Genomic DNA, 24,056 nt, shown 5'->3' with positions numbered 1-24,056 from the left:
TTATTTATTGATTGTTCAATACCTGACAAGGCCGGAGATGAAATATCTGCATACATCTTATAAGAGTATAATACATTATGTATAATATCAGTTAAAATAAGTGCTTCAACATAGTTAACATTGCTGGAAGTATGCACACATATTGATAGATGTCTTGTAATGCACTGTTGAGGAACCTGTGACCCAAGTTTTTCATTCAGTGCAGAACTACACCATAGTTGTGTAGGCCATATATGATATGTCAATAAACCTTAGAAAATCTTGAAATCTTGAACGGGATGTGCAAAATAGTCATTATATACAGTCTTTAATTAACTATTAGTAGAGAATAACGAGTAATGAATATACTTTATAGGGATCCTATTAATATCTAATAATAAAAATAATGAAATTCAATAACATGCTTTAACCACCAGGTGTCTCTTTATATCATCTGTGCACCTTTATGGTGTAAATACAGCCTATCTACCAATTGGATCAAATATAAAAGTGAGCCGAATTAGTGTTGATACGGCAAGGAGACGTATTGTGTGAAAAGAAATGTAAGATGTTGTTTAATGGCTGATATATTTATGATCCGTTTTCAGTTCCTCATGTTTGTCTTCTCATCAGGGCTATACATACAGAACTACGGCAGATATGTAATATGTAATGCAGCCGAACCGTGTATTACAATGCCGTTATGTGATGACTTTCAAAGAGAAAAGCAAGCACACTCGGAATAAGGTATTATTTTATTTTTTAAAAATGTTTTTGGTCTGTGTTAATGACGATGTGCTCTGAGATGTGAGACTGGAATTGCACAGGGGAAAATAACGTATCTTTAGATGCGGATTTTGTGTTAAACTAATATGTTTGCGCTGTGGACCAACACTATACATTGACGGGGAAGGGGGGTAGCAATAAAGATAACACCATTAAACAGTTACACAACATAACAGAAATAATATCGATAGCAGCGTCCCTAGCAACCACCTTGGTAACAATGAAAATGTTGGACGCAATTTCCTGAAGTAATCTTCGTAATAACTAGCAAACTAAAGATCATGTACATCCACTGCACACATCATCTGAAATAACAACTCATATTTCTCGCATCAAATGACATCAAAACGCATTTTAATGGCCAAACTAACTTTAAAATAGGCATTTTACACCCAGAATAAAACGAAGTTCGGCCATGTTTTCTTTTTCTGCAGGGAGAAATGTGAAGATCACGTGACGTCAAACAGAGTTTATGGTGTAGTCCAAACGATAGCTGGGGATTCTGGGTAGTGTAGTGTCTTCTGCCATCCTTTACTCCAAAAAAATATTTGTTTCTCCGAATCGAAGGGGAAAAATACAAAAGCATTGCACACAATTTAAACCAATCAATGTTGTGTAATTAACAAGGATAATCTGGTGTTTTTTAGTCGATGAGTAGTGCAGATATCACTGTAAAATCAATCGTCAGTAAGGGGAATATTTACTTCCGGGTGTACAATTCTCCGCTATCCAATGAGAATAGACGCTCTCATTTCCTTTAAGGGCAGTCGACACAAACGAATGCCGTGCTTCCATGAGCGTCCATAGAAGCACATGGACATCCCGGAAAGCTGAAAATGGACGCTAAGGGCCCCCCCCCCTTGCGTTGAAAATGGACGCTATGGCCCCCCCCCTTGCGTTGGAAAAAGCCGGCAGGGGACTTGACATAACGTCAACATAGGCCGACCTGGGAGTGAGGATCCTGTAACATATCCTCTTTTTAAGGGTTTGAAGTAATGATGCTTTTTCCTCTACAAAATGACTTATACAACAACTAAAATAGTGACTAGAATCACCAAATCATTTATGATGCACATTTACCTATAAATGTGTCTCTCAAAAAAGGCGAAACTTTTTTTCACCATATAGATAGATATCTTTTACTTTAATCAAGAACAATTATATTGAAATTAACAATTTAGCTTATTCATATTCATATAAAATAAAATCAATCTGAAATGTTCCTTATTCACCCACAGATTTTGAAGATATTGTAAGGAAGGGAAACATACACAACTTACCCCAACTCTGGCTAACTTTCTGTGGGAAAGAAATACTGTATCCCCCAATCAAAGAGAAAGAGAAACGCTGTTATCGAACGATGCACCTAAAAACACCCGCCTCTCTGCGGGCGGTCCACCTGGGAGCAGCATGTGAATTAATAATAATCCACCAAACATTTCAAACTCAAGCTGAGAAACTGCCAGTCTGTTTGATTTGTGTCTATAACTAGCAGGTACAACTGCACACAAGTTGGACACATGTGGGGCAAATTGAGGGGTCACTGACAGATGTCCTCGGGAGAAAATTGTTGAAAATGACCACTTATGATTGCCTCCTACAAAAATCACGCAGGTTAGTGATTAAAGGGCCTAAACTCGCTCGGTGGCAGTCAACCCTGAAATTGGACGGATAATGCTGTGACTCAGAGGCTCTAGAAACATTATTTTTGTTATTTTAAAATCAATAGGCTTTCGTAGGGCATTGCTTGTGGGGGCTCGACTGGTCGAGGATGTGCGACGTGCGTCTCTGAGATGTTGAACTGTAACTATTTCTCTCCTCTGCTGCCGTGTGATGCGAGGTGAGCCTCTGCCTGGAGGGAAATATACAACTGTTTGCCTTTGTGAGGCTTTCGTAATCTGCAGTCAAGCTTTGTTCCACTGCCACAAAAGCTACAAGGGAACAAACAGGACTGAAGAGCTTACAACATTCTGTATCTTTGTTATTCTACATCAGAGACCATATAAGACCGACACCTATTTCAAGAAGGCATACAGGATCGCAGAGCCGCTGAGTCATAGATTGTGTGCACATTAGACCACCAGGTACATAAATATAGCACACATACTGTATTATAGTCTGCAGTATCCATGCAGGGAATGTGACATTAATACAGTAAACACAACATCCCATGTCCTCAAAATGGTGGGAAAAGCTGTCAAAACTGTCCGCCATAATTTGTTTTGCTAAAGTGAGCAAACACGATCTGCCCACGCTTTCTCAGTTATTGTCTTGCGTCGATGTCAGACAGTCAAAACTTCTCATCTGGAGCGTGTGACAGCACAGCTTAGCATGCCTTGCAAGCTAATCTTGCCACCACTGTCCCCACGTCAGGGGGAATGTGAGAGCAGCAGAGGAACATTAATGGATCCTTTGGCAGTCACGTCTTCCCTTTCAACACGCATGTTACATAACACTGTCTATATAATAAAACAGAAATACAAGTAGATGTTCCGTCTTTAAATACACCACGAATAACAATGCTATACATAGTGGTGATAGAATCGTTCTGCCTCACATTAGTTGACATTTTTCCAGCACAAACCTGATGCATAAACCTTTTTAATCAGTCTGTCTGGCAGCCGCTGCTATGCTGAATGCATTTTGGATAAAAATATCCACCAAATGACGTAGGTTATGTCATGTTCTGACTGCAGAGAGCAGCACATATCCTGCACCCACAGCTGCTTGGCACTAGTTCAACCCAGTCTCACGGCATTTCGTGTTATAGTCACGAAATTAATTTAATCTATTGATTTGTGTTCACCAACATTTATTTCGTGTCACACAGAACGATAAAAGCAATGTATTTCTATTGGTAGTGTGTTTCGTGCCTGCACCACGTCTTTTGTCCAGTCGGGTCTTGGAAGACCGGAAGCTGTGTGGTTCATAAAAACATTTTCTTACTCAATATCTTACCCTAAGCCTAACCCTTTTATTTTAAATAGTATAATGTCGGAGTTTTTTTGCCGTCCGTGAGTAAAAGAAATGGGGCAAAGAGCCTCAGAATACTGAAATCTGTATTTTTTTAAATATTTGTTTCCTTCTAATTTGTTATTATTTGGTGCAGGCACGAAACATACTAATATAAATACATTTCTTCTAAAATCGTTCTGTGTCAGAATACTGAAATCTGTATTTTTTTTGTATCTCTTTTTCCATCTAGTTTGTTATTATTTACATTGCTTTTAAAATGGTTCTGTGTGACACGAAAAAAATGGGGAATTCGTGTTGGTGAACACGAATCAATAGATTAATTTCGTGACTATAACACGAAATGCCGTGAGACTGTGTTGACTAGTTACATTTCCAACCACTGACCTTGAAGCTTAGTTGTCCACTATTGAAGAGCAGTGGCTGCCTAAAATTGACATAGATCTTTAGACCTGAGGGGCGTCACGCTGCAGAATATCCTTTCTCTCCGGAAACAGAAACATCTGCTTTGTGTGTGTGCATTGATGAGGATCAAAATGACATCTGTAAAATGAAAACACTGAAACATTGACTTTAAACAGATTTTACAGAACTGTATTAGGTTAGTTGAAAGCAATAATATTAAGCTTGAATAAGAAATATTTGGGTTCAACTTAATATTGGAAACATCCTGCTGAATAGACACAGACACACAGCTACGACTGTATACGGAGACGATAGGTTGGGACGTGTCACGTGTCCCGGAGACGATAGGTTGGGACATGTCACGTCGGCCGGATATCGCCAATGACGTTATAGCGAAAATTCTGAATCTGCTTGTTAGCACCCCCCCCCCCCCCCTTTTTTTTTTTGAGATGTGGGTACGGAGGAAAAGAGAGAGGGTTTTGTTTTCTGATACTTTGTGAGTTCCCTGACACACCGGGGACACATATTTATGCATAATAGGTCCCCTTTAAATAAAGTCAACGTCTCAGTTATTTCATTGATTAGGTTATCTTTTTGTTATCATATTAAGACTGGCTACTTTTCCTAAATCTATCACAGGGGGCAATAAACTGCAGCAGTAAGAGAGTTTCGTAGGCAGATTAATACCAGGATAAATAATTTTGCATTTGCTTCATTGACTGAGAGGCATAGTTGTGACTGCATGTCACAACTATGTCATGTTGCACTGCACTTCAATATATTGCAAATGTCTACCCTAATGTGAACATCATAACTCAGTGGGTTACATAAACAACACTCCAGGAAGTGTGTGCCTACAAAGTAATAATCTGTCATACAGTATAAATCTTTTTTTTCCAGCACATGAAAGCATAGATTTACTGCTCCAAACAGAAGGTGTCTTTTATAGTGGTTGTTCTATATTTGTACGGGGGGAGGGAGTAAATCCTGCCTTTAAAAAAAGTTTGCTGTTTGTTTGAAATAAAAAAGGGATCTGAGGAAACAAAAGCCACCTGTAAGAGCTTTTGAGCAACTTGTGAGAAAAGAAGGATCTCAGTGGAATGTAGAAAATAATTTGGTGTCCTAGAAGATGAAGGAAAATCACTGACAGTCTCACTGCATGTGCCTCTTACAGTTTATGGTCTCCAAAACTACTGTGTTGCTGTGACCATAATGCTGTGTGTGAGAAGCTGGTGTGGGATTACAGGTAACCGGCGGCTTTATCTCTCCACCAGCCGCTGTAGTCATGCTCCCTCTCAGCCTCGCAGTGTGACGCCTGGTTTGGGGGAAGTGGGTGGTAAACCTCTGTGGGGAAATGTGGGTGTGTGAGTAAGTGGTAGATGTATCTGGGACTGGAATCATGGTAGAATCCAGAGGATGAGCAATATCCTCTCTCTGATGAGTGGTATGCATAATGGATTCCTGCACTTATCTCGAGGTTGAACTGCACTAAGCTTTCAGAGTGCTTATTATCATTCAAATTAGCAAATAATAGCAACACACCGGGAAGATTCTGAGTACACAGGTGGGCAGAGGAGGGAAGTCCAGAACACCACAGAGAGGAAACCAGGGGGCAGCAGGTGAACACAATCAGAAAATCAGCCACAAGAAGTAAAACAGGACAAGACCAAGGAGAAAATACATTTCAAAATAAAACATGAAACACAAAATCATGACACTGTTCAGTTTTGTAATAATTGAAAGGACCACTGTGTAGGATCTAAGGGAATCTATTGGCCGACATGGAATATAATATCCATTATTATGTGAAATTACCCGAACTAAAAATTCTTTAGTTACTGTTAGTTTAAATGTAGTCCTTCATATGTTGTAGGGAGCTGGTGCTTTGATATGTTTCACTGCCATGCTTCTACAGTAGCCCATAATGGAAAAACACTACCTCAAGAAAAGGGATTTGAACAGATCTATGATGAAGCGCTTGAATGTGGTGGAGGGATGAGCAGAGGGGTATTTAAGGCAGTTGCAATCTCTCACCAAGCCACTAGATGCCACTAAATCCTACACATTGCTCCTGTAAGTTATCCCAAAATGTTGTTTTTGCAAGGGGCTTTCAGCAAATTACATGATTACACATCACATGAATAAAATGTAGGAAAACCCATATATGTTACAGTCCTAAAGAGGACAAATCATGTTATTTCTAATATATCACATTTAAACTCTGAAATAGCACAGCTGTTCAGGGTGGTGGATGGATTTACAGACTTTAAACACAAGAGCAAGTCTCTCAGCGTCTTCTCAAAGAAAGCACCGGAGACCACAGATAGTTTCAATTTGTTGAAAAAACTGCATTGTCATCAGTCAAACTTTTGTTCTAAGTCCTACTCTAAGATCTCACTGTGTGTGAGCGTATGAGGAACTTCATGCTTTATTCAACTATGTGAAAGAACGTTTTTTTCTCTAAATTAACTTTTTTGTGAGACAAGATAATCACGTGAGCCTTATCCCAAAAGTGTAAATTATCTAGTTTCTAAAACTGAAAAAAAGTTATACATTTTACAAAGACATGCAGGCGAAGAGTCAATGTTGGTGTTGCGAGTGTTAGGGTGCATTTGTGGTCTGTTTCATGGTCTGATTAGTTTTGACCAGTCAAGTTTGCATGCAGGTAAATTGACTGTGTTAAGAGGCTGATTTCATTGGAACAAACACATTTAGGGAACCCATTGGCTATTGTCTAATGAGGATTTAGCTTTTATAAGTTATAAACGAGGCAGTTATAAACGAGGCAGTAAACTGGCATCTTGTGAAACAATCCGGTTGGACATCTCAACTCCAACTTCATTCGCCAATCTTATGTTGGTAACCGGATTGTAAACAACGACCAGTGTTGCAGCAGCATAAAAAGACATGGCATTGTACAATAACAATTAAAAGGCAAAAAATAAACAAGAAAGTAGAAAATATACTTCTTGAATTTACAAATGAACAATAACGTCAACGTCAGACTGTAATGGTTTCTGAAATTGCATTGAGCATGACATACGAGCTTTGAAAAGTTGAATTACCTTTATAGTGAAAGACTGACAGCTTGAAAAGGATGGAAAAGGCAACCACGTTAACATGCACCTTTTTGTAATCTTAAGAGAGTTGTGCATTAGGGCTGATATAGAAGCAGTTATAATGAGAATGTAGAGAGACGGCACTGAAGTGGGTTATTCTGGAAGAGTGGATAAAAGAGTTGTTATGGACGTTCTTACTCTTGTCTAAGCCATAAAACCCTGCCATTGTCCAATATTTTTCAAATACAGAGAGACTTCGTACTTCAATTCCCGGCAGTAAAGGTGTTCAGTTAATACACATTATAATCACCTATTAGTGACGGATTAAAAGTGCCGATATCTTAATGTTGCGTGTTTACTGTATGATATTGTAGTCTTTTGCCTGTGTTTATGTTTATACTTTTTAGACAATAAACTTTTGAATCCATAGAATCAGGTTTGATTTATAGAGTGATTTATTTTAGAGCACTATTTATTTCCTTCCAAAGCATATTAAAGGTGGGGTGGGTAATTTTGGAGAAACCAGCACGAGTGTGCTAGAATTTGAAAATACACAGCCGGAAGAAATCTGCTACTTCCTTACAGAGCCCCTCCTCCAACACGCACAAACGCGCACATGACCAATGAGGGCATGAGATAAGTTTGTGCACAGATGGAAGCCTGACAGGCAGGTAGGCCATCCAGTTATTTTAGCCGGGCCGGCTAAAATGATTGGTCGTGCTTTTTACAGTACTACGGCTTCCACAGATGACTTTTTTTATGGATTTTTTGTCAAAGCACTTAAGATATTCATTGCTATCGGGATGTTAAGAGCATTCCATGGAATATAACAAAAAAGTGTATCTCGAGCCGGTTTCTCAAACTTACCTACCCCACCTTTAAGTGCATTCTCATTTTTCAGAGACTGATACTGGGCTGTTGAATAAGCTGTCCGACTCCAAATATGAAAAACCACTGTCTGTTTACGAGCAAAATGAAAAACGCAGAGATATGAACAGTATTGCTCAAGTGGAGAGAAATACAAATGCGGTGTGTATATCTGTAAGCTAAATACACTAAATGAGTAGTGGAGAAAGGAACAGCTAAAGGAACGGAGAGGCATTCAGATGGAAAAGAGAAAAGGAGGATGGCTTAATCAACAGAAGGACAAAACGGCCCACGCTGTTTGCGAAGGCTTTCTCATCCAGCACGCTTTAATGATCAAGGGACTCAAGGCTCTCCACAGGAAGACTTACACAAAGACACACAGAGGATTGGAAGTAACTGAGTACATTTACTCAAGTAATGTACTTGTGTTTTTTAACTTAAAGGTCACTTATTATACACATTTTCAACAATATATTATAGGTGTCAGATATATACATATATCATTGCAGCATCCCATAAACCCCTCTGTTTCAGCCCTGTTCCAAAAGTGCGTATTCTGTGTCTGCAGCTTTAAATGCTAATGAGTTGCTGCTGGCCACGCCCCTCTGCGAAGTGATTGGTTTGAAAAAACACAATGGTGCTCTAGGAGGAGATTCAGGTGGGAAGGTGGGCGGGGTTACCTTGGTTGGTTATTGGCTAATGGTTGCCCAACCCAAAAAACCATTGTGACATCACACAGTGGCCAAAATGTGATCAGCTCATTTTCAGACAATGTTTTATCTGTTCTAAATGTACCTTAGAGGAATCTTTTTCAAGTTTTTAATACTCTTATCCACATATGAGTGGACAAATATGCTTTATGCAAATGTTTGTTTATTATCATTGGAACAATGACAAATATTCTCCTGAATATTCTCAACACAACAACCTGGAACCTCTCTCTCTCTTACACTCTCTCGCAACCCTGTGTACTTCGTTGCACTGAGCCAGTTGCTCAAACAGACAAGCCTGTTTACAGTTGTCGGCGAAATGCCGCTCCTCTGTCTTCATCTTCAGTCAAAGCATGAGACTGAAGTTCCCACCTAGGGTCAAAATAATGCGACAATAATTGACACGTTGGATGCGATCCGAATTATCTCACACAGTCCCTCGTCCTCCACAATGTTAATTGTCCTGCAAGCTGTAGCCACCACCACCCATTTAGCTATCGCTGTTGAAAGCTTGCTGCTGTAGACGCCATGTACAGGCGTCTCCCTGGCAAACTTTGAAGCGTGGTCTGCCGCAAGCGAGCGGCAGGAGCGGGGCTGTCAGCATCAGCTGTGTGCTTGGCTTGCTGTTTAAAACACCTTTTTTTGCATCCATATCTCTCTCTAGAATCTCCCACCATCCAACTAACAACAACAACGTCAAGCCTTTGGGCTCTGAAACTACGGGGCGGGCCGAGGACAAATACACATACGTTAATCGCACGTTAAAATAATTAGAGGCGTTAACTTGACAGCCCTAGTTTTTATATAAATTGATCAGGACCAAAAGAGAGAGAATCTTTTTTCCTGAAACTTTCAGAATCTCTAAACACAGAGGAGACACATATGTATGTATAAAAGACACGGAAAAGTGGATTTTGCATAATAGGGGACCTTTAAGTAACATTTTGAATGCAGGACTTTTTCTTTAAGACGATAATGTATTGGAATACGCATCTGAATACTTCTTCCATCACTGCAGACACACACTCACATAAGGATACATTTTGCTTATTCAATTACACAGGGGGATACTTTGAGTTGGTGCTGTTAGAGCAGTGTTTCTCAAACTTTTTCATACCAAGGACCACTTAACCAATAAAAAAATACTCGCGGAACACCTAACTCCACACATATCCAAAAACACATCGTTTTTTACAAATCGCCTGAAAATGGTACAGACATGTGGCCATATGTGTGATGAAGGTGTTTATCTGGGCTATATCATGCAATCGAAAGTGAAACTTAATAATCTCACTCCATTGCGGAGATATTACCGCGAGAGTACGGAAAACTTAAATGTATTTATTTATTTCAAATGACCACTAGGGGGCGCTCACGGACCACCAGTGGTCCGCGGACCACACTTTGAGAAGCACTGTGTTAGAGGGACAGAGCTCTGTTTCTGGGCTGTCAGCGGATGCCAGGGGGATCAGACATAGGTCCAGTAGCCAGACAGCCAGACTCTATAGGGAACAAACACAGCTATTTCTAGCGATCAAAAGACACTCAAACAGAGAGAAAAGCATAAGTACGGGGACTGGTGATAAAACGTCCCACTCCCTGCAGCCAGGCTCTTTACAGATTATTCAGCTGTGGCTTTCTTCACCGAGAGGAATGGAGATTAATGGTCAGAATATCACAAAAGGCCACTGTATGAACAGTACACCCGTATCAGCATGATCTAAACGGATCAAATCTGCTGACTCCAAATATTCAGACCGTGCTGCCTTTTTCAGCATATTCTCTAAATGTGCCACATCTATCAGGGTTTAGCCTATGAACCCTTTTAGTTCTGACATTTTGTACATGGAGAAATCACATACTCATGAATACTGCATGCTGCGGCTCCAGTCGGACCTAATATCAGTTTGTATCAGTATTAGAGAGTCCTTCCAAGAAACTGTCAACCGGCCATGGCATTGCATGAATCAACACCCAAACCTTGAAATATTTGAAAATAAACTGACAGCCAACCATTTTAACATTCACATCTTCCTCACTGTGAAGTGCTAAACGTTTTTCTTCCTGCTTGTCTAGAAGTCTTCTCAGCAGGGCTTTATACATAGAGAACTACGGCAGATATGTAATACTTAATGCAGCCGAACCATGTATTACAATGCTGTTATGTGATGACTTTCAAAGAGAAAAGCAAGCACAGTCGGAATAAAGTTTTATTTTGTTTTTAAAAAACGTTTTCAGATTTCACATCACATAAACCCCAAATCCCAGCACGCATTGCGGCTAAACCATCCAATCATCGAGCTGAGGATCTTGCCTACTTCAGTTTCCGGTTTCATGTATCACCAATGTATTTTGTTATACACACATTCCTTCACATTTACATTTTAATTTGCATTAAAGTATTTCGTGAGGCCTTCCAACATGTTTTTAAATATAACTACGGTTGTAGTTGAAGAGTTTGTAAATTAACATGAACCGAAGCTGTTGCCTGGCAACTCAATCGCACAACGTCACGTCCGTTAATTCCACATCCACACCAGATCTACACGCATGGATTAACATCGATGTACTACATTAATGTAGCCTTGTTTCTGCTAAAAGAGGTGTCGACCAGCTGGGGTAACAAGAAAATTGGCGTAATCGAGTGTGACAATTAAAAAATAAATCATTATTATATTAATATTGACAATAACAACCGACCGTCGGGGTAGCATTTGCTTGGCATTTCCGGTTATTTCTCCAATGGTTAACATGGGTTAACAATACCGTGTAACTGTCACGCTTGAAGGGACGAAATCGTGACATCTTCACGTCTCCCAGCATGGTAAATCGTCACATGTTCACGTCTTGCCGTGATATCGGGTTGGGTATTTTACCAACCTGTCTCAACTGGAAAGAAACCCTTATTGAAGTTGAATCCACTGATGTGGCCCTCCTTGCTTTCTTTCTGCAGCCTTTTTTCCCCCTGTGAAAACAGCTGAACTATCCCAAAGCTGAATAAATATTAAGAGAGGGAGGGAGTAGAGTTGCAAAGAATTTAATTTGAGGCACTACAGTTTTCTAATCCTAAAAAAGGAGGGTAATTGATGATTGAACTGCTGGAGTTTGTCACCAGTGACAGTATGTTACTCTTAAAGTCAGAATATGAATGCTAATAATAAAAAAAAAGGGGGGGGCACTGAGATGAGTGGGAGGATAAGTGACTGAGTGGGTAGGCGTAGATATAATATGATCAGCGTAATGTAGGCATTCATGCATACAAGTCTTCAATTTCGACTGTTTCAGCTCTGATGCTCTCACAGAGCCATTGTTTGTCATCCTTATTATTGTGTTTTTATCATTAAACAGGCCCATCATTCGGCACCGTTGTTCAAACTGAGCTCACTTTAAGACACACACACACACACACACACACACACACACGCACACGCACACGCACACGCACACACACACACACACACACACACACACACACACACACGCACACGCACACGCACACGCACACGCACACGCACACACACACACACACACACGTAGTGCCACACATGCTGTTTTTGTTCCGGAGAGCGCCTCCCGGGGGGCTCCTTCAGGGCTGTTCTGAGAGATAGCGGGGACCCTTCCCACACACTCTCTCCCCCACTGTCTGACCTTTACAAAACACAAGTCAGAAAATGTGTGTCATTTTCCTCTAATCATCTGCACCTTAACACATGAGAAATGGTGGCAAGCTTCAATTAAGGCTCTCCTACGGCCCCATGACAGATGATTCACTTTCCGCAGTCATTATGAAACCTGGAGGTATTACTACATAATGCTGCATTTTCTTAAACTCCTCTCATATTAGTGTTTTACTCTATTCCTGCTGTAACCCTTCACATTGTTTACGCTGAGATGGGAAAGCCGCTCATCTTTCTGTCCGACTTTTCCCAAGGACATTGTGCTGTCTTTGGATTTTTGTAACAATAGAGAAACAGTCAGTGAACCGTAGAGACAAAGCCGAAAACAATGTGTTTTTGTCTGTTTTTCTAAATCTCAGAAGGAGCAGAAAGGGTCACCCGGGTGAAAATGTTACCTTTTTGTGCCAGGTAAGGATTCAAAATTAGTAGCAACAACAAACATTGGCCGTTAAAATACTACACTAGAAGCAGCAAGGCATACACACGTATTAGAGTCATTTCAAACCAAGCTGCTTTAATTTGTGGCATGGGGAATGTTCAGGTAGTGAGATACACAGAGTGGGTTGTTTTAGGGACCGTCTGTTGTTTGGTTAACCCGGCCTCAGCATAGGTTGCTTTACATTACTACAGATTGCCAGACTTTGTGTTGGCCCTACCTCAGCTGTGTTTGTTTTCCTCCTGGAGCTCTGCGCTTTATACTGAGACCTGTGAGTTGTTTACCTTCCACAAAGCAAAGAGAGAGAGAGGTGAAGATGGTCAGCTCTTTCTTCTCCACTTCGATCTTTCCACTTGGAAAAGACCCGTGTGTTTTTAAACCACCTGAGCCTGGTGTTTACCTCTTGGAAAGGAACTGAGAGACTTAAATGACTGTGCGTTCGTGTACAATGTTCTACAAATTGAAAGTGGCTATGAAGAGGCGGAAATGCTAGGGGGAGAGTTGGGGAAAATGCTTATTGCAAGATAAAAAATGCTAATCATAGCATTTTTTCATCCACTACTTTCTCCTTTGCACTTAGTACGCATGGGGAGGGTTATATTTTAGTTTCTCTAATATTGGACAGTGCTGTACAGTAAATCTGCCCTACGTCTTACAACATGTTTGGCTGCCATCCCTATTTTTACTTTGCAGATGAGATAGGTGGAACATGGTGGCTTGTCCCTTGTCCCTTGTCCCTTATACGATAGGTCGGACATTTATATATGACATATAAATATGCAAATGTATACACTCAAAGGTGAGTGATTTAGCTTAGCCATCCCCTTTAATGTTCTTTCTGTAATGTTACTATGTTGTTTATTATGTAGACACGACATCGATACCTCGCCAGTCAATCAAAAAGCTTGAAATACAAACAAAGAATTGACACTTCTTTAACAACGACATAAAATAAATACAAGCTACAGATTCGGGAAAACAATTCTGTAAAAGAGGTTTATCACCCCAAGCGACCTCTATCAATTCATCACATGTTCTAGAAATTATAGATTATAATAATGTAGTAATTTGATGTTTTAATAAACTGTTTAATGTTTTTTTTAAAAATAACTTTACGTGGGTCTTAATGCACAATATGAGTTAAGTTCAAAGCACAAAATATATACTTATATAAAACAGGAAAAACAAGTCTCCTCATGAGGTTATGCATGATGAGTCACAGAGCTGGAAGAACTTGCCTTAAATACATGCTTTGATTGTTTGTACCTCTGGGGCAAAGACTTATTAAAAAACATGTATAATTCATGTGAGTTAAGTGATAATAACGGCATACGTGTGTTATGATAATATTTGAGTTCATTATTACCACACCACAGAGGGACTGTTAAGTACATGCACTCCAAAATGGTGGAATGAGCTCCCCATTGACCAACCCAGTCTCACGGCATTTCGTGTTCACCAACACGATTTTTAATCTATTGATTCGTGTTCACATCACGATTTGCCCCTTTTTTTCGTGTTGCACAGCACGATTTTAAAAGCAATGTATTTCTACTGGTAATGTGTTTTGTGCCTGCAGCACGTCTTTTTCTCCGGTCGGGTCGTGGAAGACCGGAAGCTGTGTGGTTCATAAAAACATGTTCTTAATCAATATCAAGCCACAATTATTGCTTTTATTTTAAATCGTATAATTTCGAAAATAAATGGGGCTCAGAGCCTCAGAATACTGAAATCTGTATTTTTAAATATTTTTTTCCTTCTAATTTGTTATTCTTTTCAAAATAACACACTGTTATTTACTCACCAATAACACACAATTATCCTTGCTTTTATTTATTGGTTTAATTCCATAATCTCAGGCTTTTTTGGTGTCCGTCAGGAACTGAATTTCAAAATAAAAATAACCGGAAACAGACGTAGGCCTATAAGGGACATTTCGAACATCATTGCGATTGTCAACATTTCTGAGTTTAGGATGGCCGAAGACACTACACTACCCATAATCCCCAGCTATCGTTTAGGACTACAGTCCCCGTAAGGTTACGCAGAGCGTCAAACAGCTGTGTGAAATGGAACGAAACCACGCCAGACTATCCAAAACTGGAATCGAACGTCCCCTCAGAACTACACATGCTGGCTATTGTGTTTCGCAAAATGTGCTATGGGACGTCTCTACTGAACGTTTTCGTTTTTCCCACAATTAGAAGTTGCCAGTATTAAACACATTGGTGTTATCAAATGTAAAACATATAATTAATAAATGGGTGAAAATCACTTGTGTCCATAATGAGCAGCATTAATATATACCCACATGATAGCTCATTGCTACTTTGTAATTCTACTCCACGACAATTCAGAGGTTAACCTGGTATTTTTACTCCACTGCATTTATTTGAGTTACTTTACAGATTCTGATTAATTATGTGAAATATAAACAACCCTTAAATCAGACTTTAGTTACACCTGAGTAAAATTCAGGTAAGGTGATTGTCAAGTGCCAACAACCAGGAGAGATATTTGATAGTTGGTGCTTGAGAAGACTAAACATGTATCTGCAATTGACATGAATGGAAACAAGTAATAAAGTATATTCATTACTCGTTATTCTCTACTAATAGTTCATTAAAGACTGTATATTATGGCTATTTTGCACATCCCTTTCAAGATTTTCAAAGGTTTATTGACATATCATATACACAACTACGGTGTAGTTATGCAATGAATGAAACACTTGGGTCACAGCAGGTTCCTCAACAGTGCATTACAAGACATCTATCAATATGTGTGTACCTCCACCATTAAACTGTCATATTCTGCACATTTCTTATTCTATCTACATACATAAGAGTATAATTAATGTGTATAATATCAGTTAAAATAAGAGCTTGAACATAGTTAACATTGCAGGAAAGCAATATATTAGACGTTAAGTACTTTGTCAGGCTTTATATTTAATATTTAATGTTTAAATAAAGGTTAATCCGTTTTTCTGTTTTGCACCTCCTCCTATTAATATCTTTGTACATCCTGCACTAAACTGTTTTATTGTAGAGATCACTTATAGTATCTTCTTGATTTTTTATATTCTATATTTCTATATTTATACTTTCCCCCTATGAAAGTATGTACTCTTAATATTTTTTTAATCAAATATAACACATAAAAACAATAATTCAATAACGTGCTTTAACCACTAGGAGGTGCCCACAAGGTGCACACAGCCATAATAACTTTGTATTATTAGTGTGTATGTACAACATCTGAAGATGTATAGTTTTATGCATGCTTTCACATCATTTTACAGCATATTGCTATACTATTTCAGACTCAGTATTTATATTCTTACATTCAAAGAAAATCAGTAATATCTTTAAAAACTACAGTCCTTTTATATCAGCTGTGCACCGTTATGGTGTAAATATAACCTATCTGTGAATTAGATCAAATGTAAAAGTCAGCCGAATTAGTGTTGATACTGCAAGGACGTATTGTGTGAAGAGAAATTGAAGATGTTGTTTAATTGTGATATATTTATGATCCACGTCAAGTATTCAGTTTCGGCGCCATTTCTTCCAGTTTTTCCAAAGGTCTTCTCATCAGGGCTCTATAAATAAAGAACTACGGCAGATCTGTAATGTGTAATGCAGCCGAACCGTGTATTACAATGCCGTTATGTGATGACTTTCAAAGAGAAAAGCAAGAGCACTCGGAATTAAGTATTATTTTATACTTTTAAAATGTTTTCCGGATTCCATATCATATAAACACCAAATCCCAGCATGCATTGCGGCTAACACATCCAATCAGCGAGCTTAAAACCATAGCTGAGGATCTTGGGTAATCGCTCGAAATGCCTACGTCTGTTTCCGGTTATATTTATTTTGAAATGCAGTTCCTGAGGGACGCCAAAAAAGCCAGAGATTATGGAATTAAACCAATAAATAAAAGCAAGGATAATTGTGTGTTATTGGTGAGTAAATAACAGTGTGTTATTTTGAAAAGAATAACAAATTAGAAGGAAAAAAAGATTTAAAAAATACAGATTTCAGTATCCTGAGGCTCTGAGCCCCATTTATTTTCCTCACAGACGGCAACAAAAGTCCGAAATTATACGATTTAAAATAAAAGCAATAACTGTGGCTTGATATTGAGTAAGAACATGTTTTTATGAACCACACAGCTTCCGGTCTTCCACGACCCGACCGGAGAAAAAGACGTGCTGCAGCCTGCAGGCACGAAACACGTTACCAGTAGAAATACATTGCTTTTAAAATCGTGCTGTGCAACACGAAAAAAAGGGGAAAATCGTGATGTGAACACGAATCAATAGATTAAAAATCGTGTTGGTGAACACGAAATGCCGTGAGACTGGGTTGCATTGACATCAGGACAGCAGAAAGCCTGCACATCTTCCGGCGCAGACTGAAAACTCATCTCTTTCGACTCCACCTCGAGCGATAGAATTACTAACAAAGAACTGCTAACAGAGCACTTATATTCTAATAAAGGACTGGCATATCTAAAGCCAGTTGAGTAGCACTTGAAATGTTTGGCTCTATGAAACCTGATGTACTTATATGATTCTGTTTTCTTCAAGGTTGTGTCTTCCTGGTCGAATGCACTTATTGTAAGTCGCTTTGGATAACAGCGTCAGCTAAATGCAATGTAATGTAATGTAATGTACATGCTTACCAAAAGCAGTAAGAAAAGGTTTTTGAATACAAAATTCATTTCTCATAGAGTTATAATGATGGAAATCGTTTTCGCACAGCCTTACGGCTAATAACTGAAGTTATTTACCATATCTTCTTATAATTAATTGATTAAACTGCTACCCCATTGCCTTCTGCCTTTGTACATCAGAACGTATATATAGATTTTTTTCTTTATGTATCGTCAGGGATCTCATCAGTCCTAATGAGAGAGAGGAGAGAGATGGGGAGCGTTTTGTATCTAGTCTGTGCTCCGGAATAAAGGATGTCTTGTGTGTATTTGCTGGAGCACACAAGGAGTCACTGACCATGCATTGATTTGTGCAAAGTATTGGCTTTTCTCCTGCATTCCCCCTCACCAGGAACGCATAACTGTGCCTGGATCAATGAGGGAAATGGAGGGTTTTATAGGACTAAATCTCAGTGGCTCATGAAGCACACACTGATCACTGCATGTTCCACCTCAAACATTCAGTTCGCCCATTCTCATCGTGGAAATGTATGTCTTACTATATTTCTGACCTGAATTGCAAGCAGTTCCTAGAAGTGCTCATTTTTGGTTATACAGACTCAAAATATATAAGAAATAATTGGAATGTGTTCACTGAATCGGGGACTGTATTCATTCTCTCTTCCTAAATACTGCGTTGTTATAAAACATCTTTTAAAACGTACTTCATGTCTAAGGTATTCAATTCTGTTTTATTTGAGACTGTCATTTCTGTAAAACCTTCGGGTTTGTCGCTCAGGTATCAGGTATCTAGCTTTGAATCTGGGGACAGGTTGAGGGATGATTGATGATTCCTTTTTTTCTTGTATCAAACTACTTGGGCATCACTTTTAAAATAACGTTGAAATATGTCAAAGAATATTACAAAACTAAATCATATTTCCATGCTGGACGAAACACAGGCTTGTTTGAGATGAGCTGCGGCTCGCCTCGAAAGTAGACGAGAATAGCCGATTACAGCTGGGGGAGGTCTCAAAAAGCTTGCATGAAGTCGGACAGCTTGACTCTGTTTGCATTTATAAAGAATGCACACATGTGTTTAATCGTTGTAATGTCCGATATGTACTGAGTAAATACATTTGTTCCTGCTCAAGATTAGATTCAACTTTATTGTTATTGCACAGATGACAGGTACTGATACAACGACATGCAGTTTAGCTTCTAACCAGGAGTGCAAAAAGCAGTAAAGTGAAAAATAATGTACACAATCTACAGAATAAAATATAGAATGAATTGAATGATGAATAAACAGTATGGGGTATGAATACACTAGATATACACAGTAGCCTATGAGCAGTATGAACAGTATTAACAGTGTGTATGAATATGCTAAGATATATACTGTAAAGTATGAAGACGGTAAGCAGTGAAAGTATAGTATAACATAGATATTAATTTCATGATAACAAACATTGTGGCGTCTTTGTCCCGCGAGATTTCAACGTCTCATGCAGTCGAGCCTCCAGAGCAAGTCGGACAAAATTACTAACCATCATGCAACGCACTAGCAAGGCGGCGGTCGCAATTGCGCAGGTCTGCGTCGGTTTCGCTCATCTCAAATGAGCCTATACCTCTTTGTTAAGAAAGGATGATGTGGCCTGGGATTAATTGAGCTGATAAAACACCAATTACGATGTATGAGTCATGACAATAATGGCGCATTTCCACTGCAGGGCCTCGCACGGCTTAGTACGGTATCCAGGGTTGCCAACTCCCACGCATCTGGTGTGTGACACACGCTTTCACTCTCAATCTCACGCTCTCACGCTGCCCAAACTATTCTCACGCCAAAAACAAGATGAACCGGCGATCGTTTTTGGTTGGTTATTTACAATGTTGAGTTGACAGCTGCTTAAGCTGTCGATCCGCTCCCTCCCCGGGAGCATGCCATACATTTTTGCACACATTCACAGTAAATATGTATTCAGTATGATAGCTGTCTAACAGAAGTTAAATCCATTTCTCACTTATTCTGACAATGTACTTAACCCCAAATAAAAGAACCCAATAAAAAGAGTTGTTAAATAATAGTGAAGTCACGTTGTAATAACAATAACTCATCTCTCTCTCGTTTTATTTTTGAGCTTTGCCAAAAGCCACTGTGTCAATGTTGTCCTACTTGGGTCACCGTCCGGAGTGGTCCAATATGGCGGACCATCTCGCACATGCGCACTGCAGATCGGGCAGAGCTGCAGATCGGGTAGTGACAGTCACTACCCAATCTGTCCCCCTGCCCGACTAATATATTTGGCAGTTTGGAGTAAGTCTGTAGATTTGTTTGTGTGTGTGTGTTTCATGTATAGGCCTCTCACGATAATTAATTTTGTTGGATACATTTTCCCGGAAATTATTGCGATAAACGATAATATTGTCGGCACCGTTGTAGGACCATTTTAGACCACTGACATAATGCTAATATATAATAATAATTCAAGTACATCCTTTCAAACTGCTAGTCACATCCTCATCTAAATGGCAATTTACCAAGATCAGAAAAGTTATCGAGTTCATTTTTATTTATCGTACGAAGTCAATTCATTGCTTATCGCGACAGGCCTATGCACACAATAAAACAGTGGAAACAAACATGTGTTTGACTTTCATTAGTGAATGAAACTTTGTGCCCTTTATAGTCTGTGTCCAATATTGTATATTTGTATATATTGTATATTTATCCTATTTATATGCTAAGGTCCCGCTACTGACACGATAGCAGTCATTTAGTGCGCATATGCGTAATTAAACCCATGATATCAAAATCTCACTCCAGCCAGGTACCCAAAGTTGGCAACCCTGAGTTAGGCCTTGGTAGGCCAGGCTCACTTTATGCTGCGTTTCCATTACAGTTTAGTAGCTGGGGCAGTAACTACAGTAACGCAGTGTAGGTGGAGCCGTGACATCATCTTCAATGCGAACCACAGAAAACCAACATCAGCCGTTAGCTGGTAGCACTCAAGCTCTCCTCATATCTGTTCAGAAGCTAGACAAAAGTTAAACAAGTACAAACCACAGACTGTTTGTGTCCAACCGTGTTATAATCACAACATTTAATCTATTGATTTTCCTCTTTTTTTCATGTTACACTGAACGATTTTCAAAGCAATGTATTTCTATTGGTAGTGTGTTTCGTGCCTGCAGCACGTCTTTTTGTCCGTTCGGGTCTTGGAAGACCGTAAGCTGTGGGGTTCATAAAAACATGTTCTTACTCTATCAAGCCACGATTGTTGTTTTTATTTTAAATCGTATAATGTCTGACTTTTTTTGTCGTCTGTGAGGAAAATAAATGGGGCTCAGAGCCTCAGAATACTGAAATCTGTATTTTTTTAAATCTATTTTTCCTTCTAATTTATTATTCTTTTCAAAATAACACACTGTTATTTACTCAACAATAACACACAATTATCCTTGTTTTTATTTATTTGTTTGATTCCATAATCTCGGGCTTTTTTGGCCTCCGTCAGGAACTGAATTTCAAAATAAAAATAACCGGAAACAGACATAGGACATTTCGAGCATCATTGCGATACACAGCCACTGAACTGATTACTCAAGATCCTCACTATGGTTTAAGCTTGCTGATTGGATGTTTTTGCTGCAATGCATATAGGGATATGGTGTTCATGCGATATGAAATCGGAAAAACATTTCTGAGTTTAGGATGGCCGAAGACACTACACTACCCATAATTCCCAGCTATCGTTTATGACTACTGTCCCTGTGATTAATCTTCAAGCTCTGGCATTGGATGTTGGAGTGGCAGTGCGCCAAGGTTACCCCGAGCGTCAAACAGCTGTGTGAAATGGAACGAAACCACGCCAGACTATCCAAAACTGGAATCGAACGCCCCCCTAGAACTACACATGCTGGCTATTGTGTTTCGCAAAATGTTCTATGGTACGTCTCTACTGAACGTTTTCGTTTTTTCCCACAATTAGAAGTTGCCAGTATTAAACACATTGGTGTTATCAAATGGAAAACATACAATTAATAAATGGGTGAAAATCGCTTGTGTCCATAATGCGCAGCATTAATATATAGCATTAATATATACCCACATGACAGCTCATTGTTACTTTGTAATTCTACTCCACTACAATTCAGAGGTTAACCTGGTATTTTTGCTCCACTACATTTATTTGAGTTACTTTGCAGATTCTGATTAATGATGTGAAATAAAAACAACCCTTAAATCAGACTTTAGTTACACCTGAGTAAAATTCAGGGAAAGTGATTGTCAAGTGCCAACAATCAGGAGAGATATTTGATAGTTCAATTCAATTCAATTCAAAACCTTTATTTATCCAGGTAAAATCCCATTGAGATCAATGATCTCTTTTTCAAGGGAGACCTGCAGCAGTAGGTTCCACAAGAAGACATAAAAACATAAACAACAGAACAACAAAAATACATCATACAGCAAAATGTACAGGGATTACAATTTACATATTTAGCCACATGTACAGGTACCAACAGCATCTGATTTTGTAGCATCCAACCGAGCTTTAAAAACATGTAGTGGTACTAGCTTGGTAATTTTCCATTCTTTTTGCAGACTGTTCCATGTTAGTGGAGCTGCACATCTAAAATCTTTCTTCCCTAAGACAGTCCTAGCACTTGGTACATTTAATAAAACCACAGCATGCGATCTCAGGCAATAATAGTTGGTGCTTGAGAAGACTAAACATTTATCTGCAATTGACATGAATGGAAACGAGTAATAAAGTATATTCATTACTCGTTATTCTCTACTAATAGTTAATTAAAGACTGTATAATGACTATTTTACACATCCCTTTCAAGATTTCAAGATTTTCTAAGGTTTATTAACATATACACAACTATGGTGTAGTTATGCAATGAATGAAAAACTTGGGTCGCAGCAGAGGTTACTCAACAGTGCATTACAAGACATCTATCAATATGTGTGTATACCTCCACCATTAAACTGTCAAATTCTGCACATTTCTTATACTATCTACATACATAAGAGTATAATTCATTTGTATAATATCAGTTAAAATAAGTGCTTCAACATACAGTAGTTAACATTGCAGGAAAGCAATATATTAGACGTTAAGTACTTTGTCAGGCTTAATATTTATCTGTAGATAGATACCCCCAAAGCTTTTTTCTTATTTAAAAGAAGACCTTAATCTAAAGTATTATTTAATGTTTAAATAAAGGTTAATTTGTTTTTATGTTTTGCACCTCCTCCTATTAATATCTTTGTACATCCTGCACTAAACTGTTTTATTGTAGAGATCACTTATAGTATCTTCTTGATTTTTTATATTCTATATTTCTATCACAGACCTTCTACTTTCCCCCTATGAAACTCTTAATATTTTTTTTATCAAATATAACACATAAAAACAATAATTCAATAACGTGCTTTAACCACTAGGCGGTGCACACAAGGTACACACAGCCATAATAACTGTGTATTATTAGTGTAGGACACTTATGTATATAATGTACTACATCTGAAGATGTGTAGTTTTATTCATGTTTTCACATAATTGTACAGCATATTGCTATACTATTTCAGACTCAGTATTTACATTCTTATATTCAAAGAAAATCAGTAATATCTTTAAAAACGACAAGTCCTTTTATATCAGCTGTGCTCCGTTATGGTGTAAATATAACCTATCTACGAATTAGATCAAATGTAAAAGTCAGCCGAATTAGTGTTGATACTGCAAGGAGACGTATTGTGTGAAGAGAAATTGAAGATGTTGTTTAATTGTTGATATATTTATGATCCACGTCAAGTATTCAGTTTCGGCGGCATTTCTTCCAGTTTTTCCAAAGGTCTTCTCATCAGGGCTCTATAAATAAAGAACTACGGCAAATCTGTAATATGTAATGCAGCCGAACCGTGTATTACAATGCCGTTATGTGATGACTTCCAACGAGAAAAGCAAGAACACTCGGAATAAAGTATTATTTTATTTAAAAAAAATGTTTTTCTGATTTCATATCGCATGAACACCATATCCCTACATGCATTGCGGCTAAAACATCCAATCAGCGAGCTTAAACCATAGCTGAGGATCTTGTGTAATCAGTTCAGTGGCTGTGTATCTGTGTATCGCGTCTGTTTCCGGTTATTTTTATTTTGAAATTCAGTTCCTGACGGACGCCAAAAAAGCCCGAGATTATGGAATTAAACAAATAAATAAAAACAAGGATAATTGTGTGTTATTGGTGAGTAAATAACAGTGTGTTATTTAGAAAAGAATAACAAATTAGAAGGAAAAAAGATTTAAAGTAAAAACAACAATCGTGACTTGATATTGAGTAAGAACATGTTTTTATGAACCCCACAGCTTCCGGTCTTCCAAGACCCGAACGGACAAAATGACGTGCTGCAGGCACGAAACACACGACCAATAGAAATACATTGCTTTTCAAATCGTTTTGTGTGACACGAAAAAAA

The 24,056-nt window shown here is 38.6% G+C and overlaps 1 protein-coding gene across 2 annotated transcripts in view; it reads left to right on the top strand.

Moving 5' to 3' along the window:
- Positions 1–24,056, top strand: part of ptn (pleiotrophin) — a 54,605-nt gene that overhangs the window by 14,914 nt on the left and 15,635 nt on the right. The window contains exon 1 of one of the 2 annotated variants that reach the window (XM_071201822.1): positions 12,830–12,864. The exons of the other annotated variant lie outside the window; for it this stretch is intronic. Within the exon in view, the coding sequence (XP_071057923.1) occupies positions 12,845–12,864 (20 nt within the window). The 5' untranslated portion in view covers positions 12,830–12,844. Of the gene's footprint in view, positions 1–12,829; positions 12,865–24,056 lie in introns of those variants that run through there. 2 annotated transcript variants of the gene reach the window in all.

Source organism: Pseudochaenichthys georgianus, chromosome 23, assembly GCF_902827115.2.
Source record: "Pseudochaenichthys georgianus chromosome 23, fPseGeo1.2, whole genome shotgun sequence".
NCBI classification, from domain to species: domain Eukaryota; kingdom Metazoa; phylum Chordata; class Actinopteri; order Perciformes; family Channichthyidae; genus Pseudochaenichthys; species Pseudochaenichthys georgianus.
This window is presented reverse-complemented; position numbering and strand designations above follow the sequence as displayed.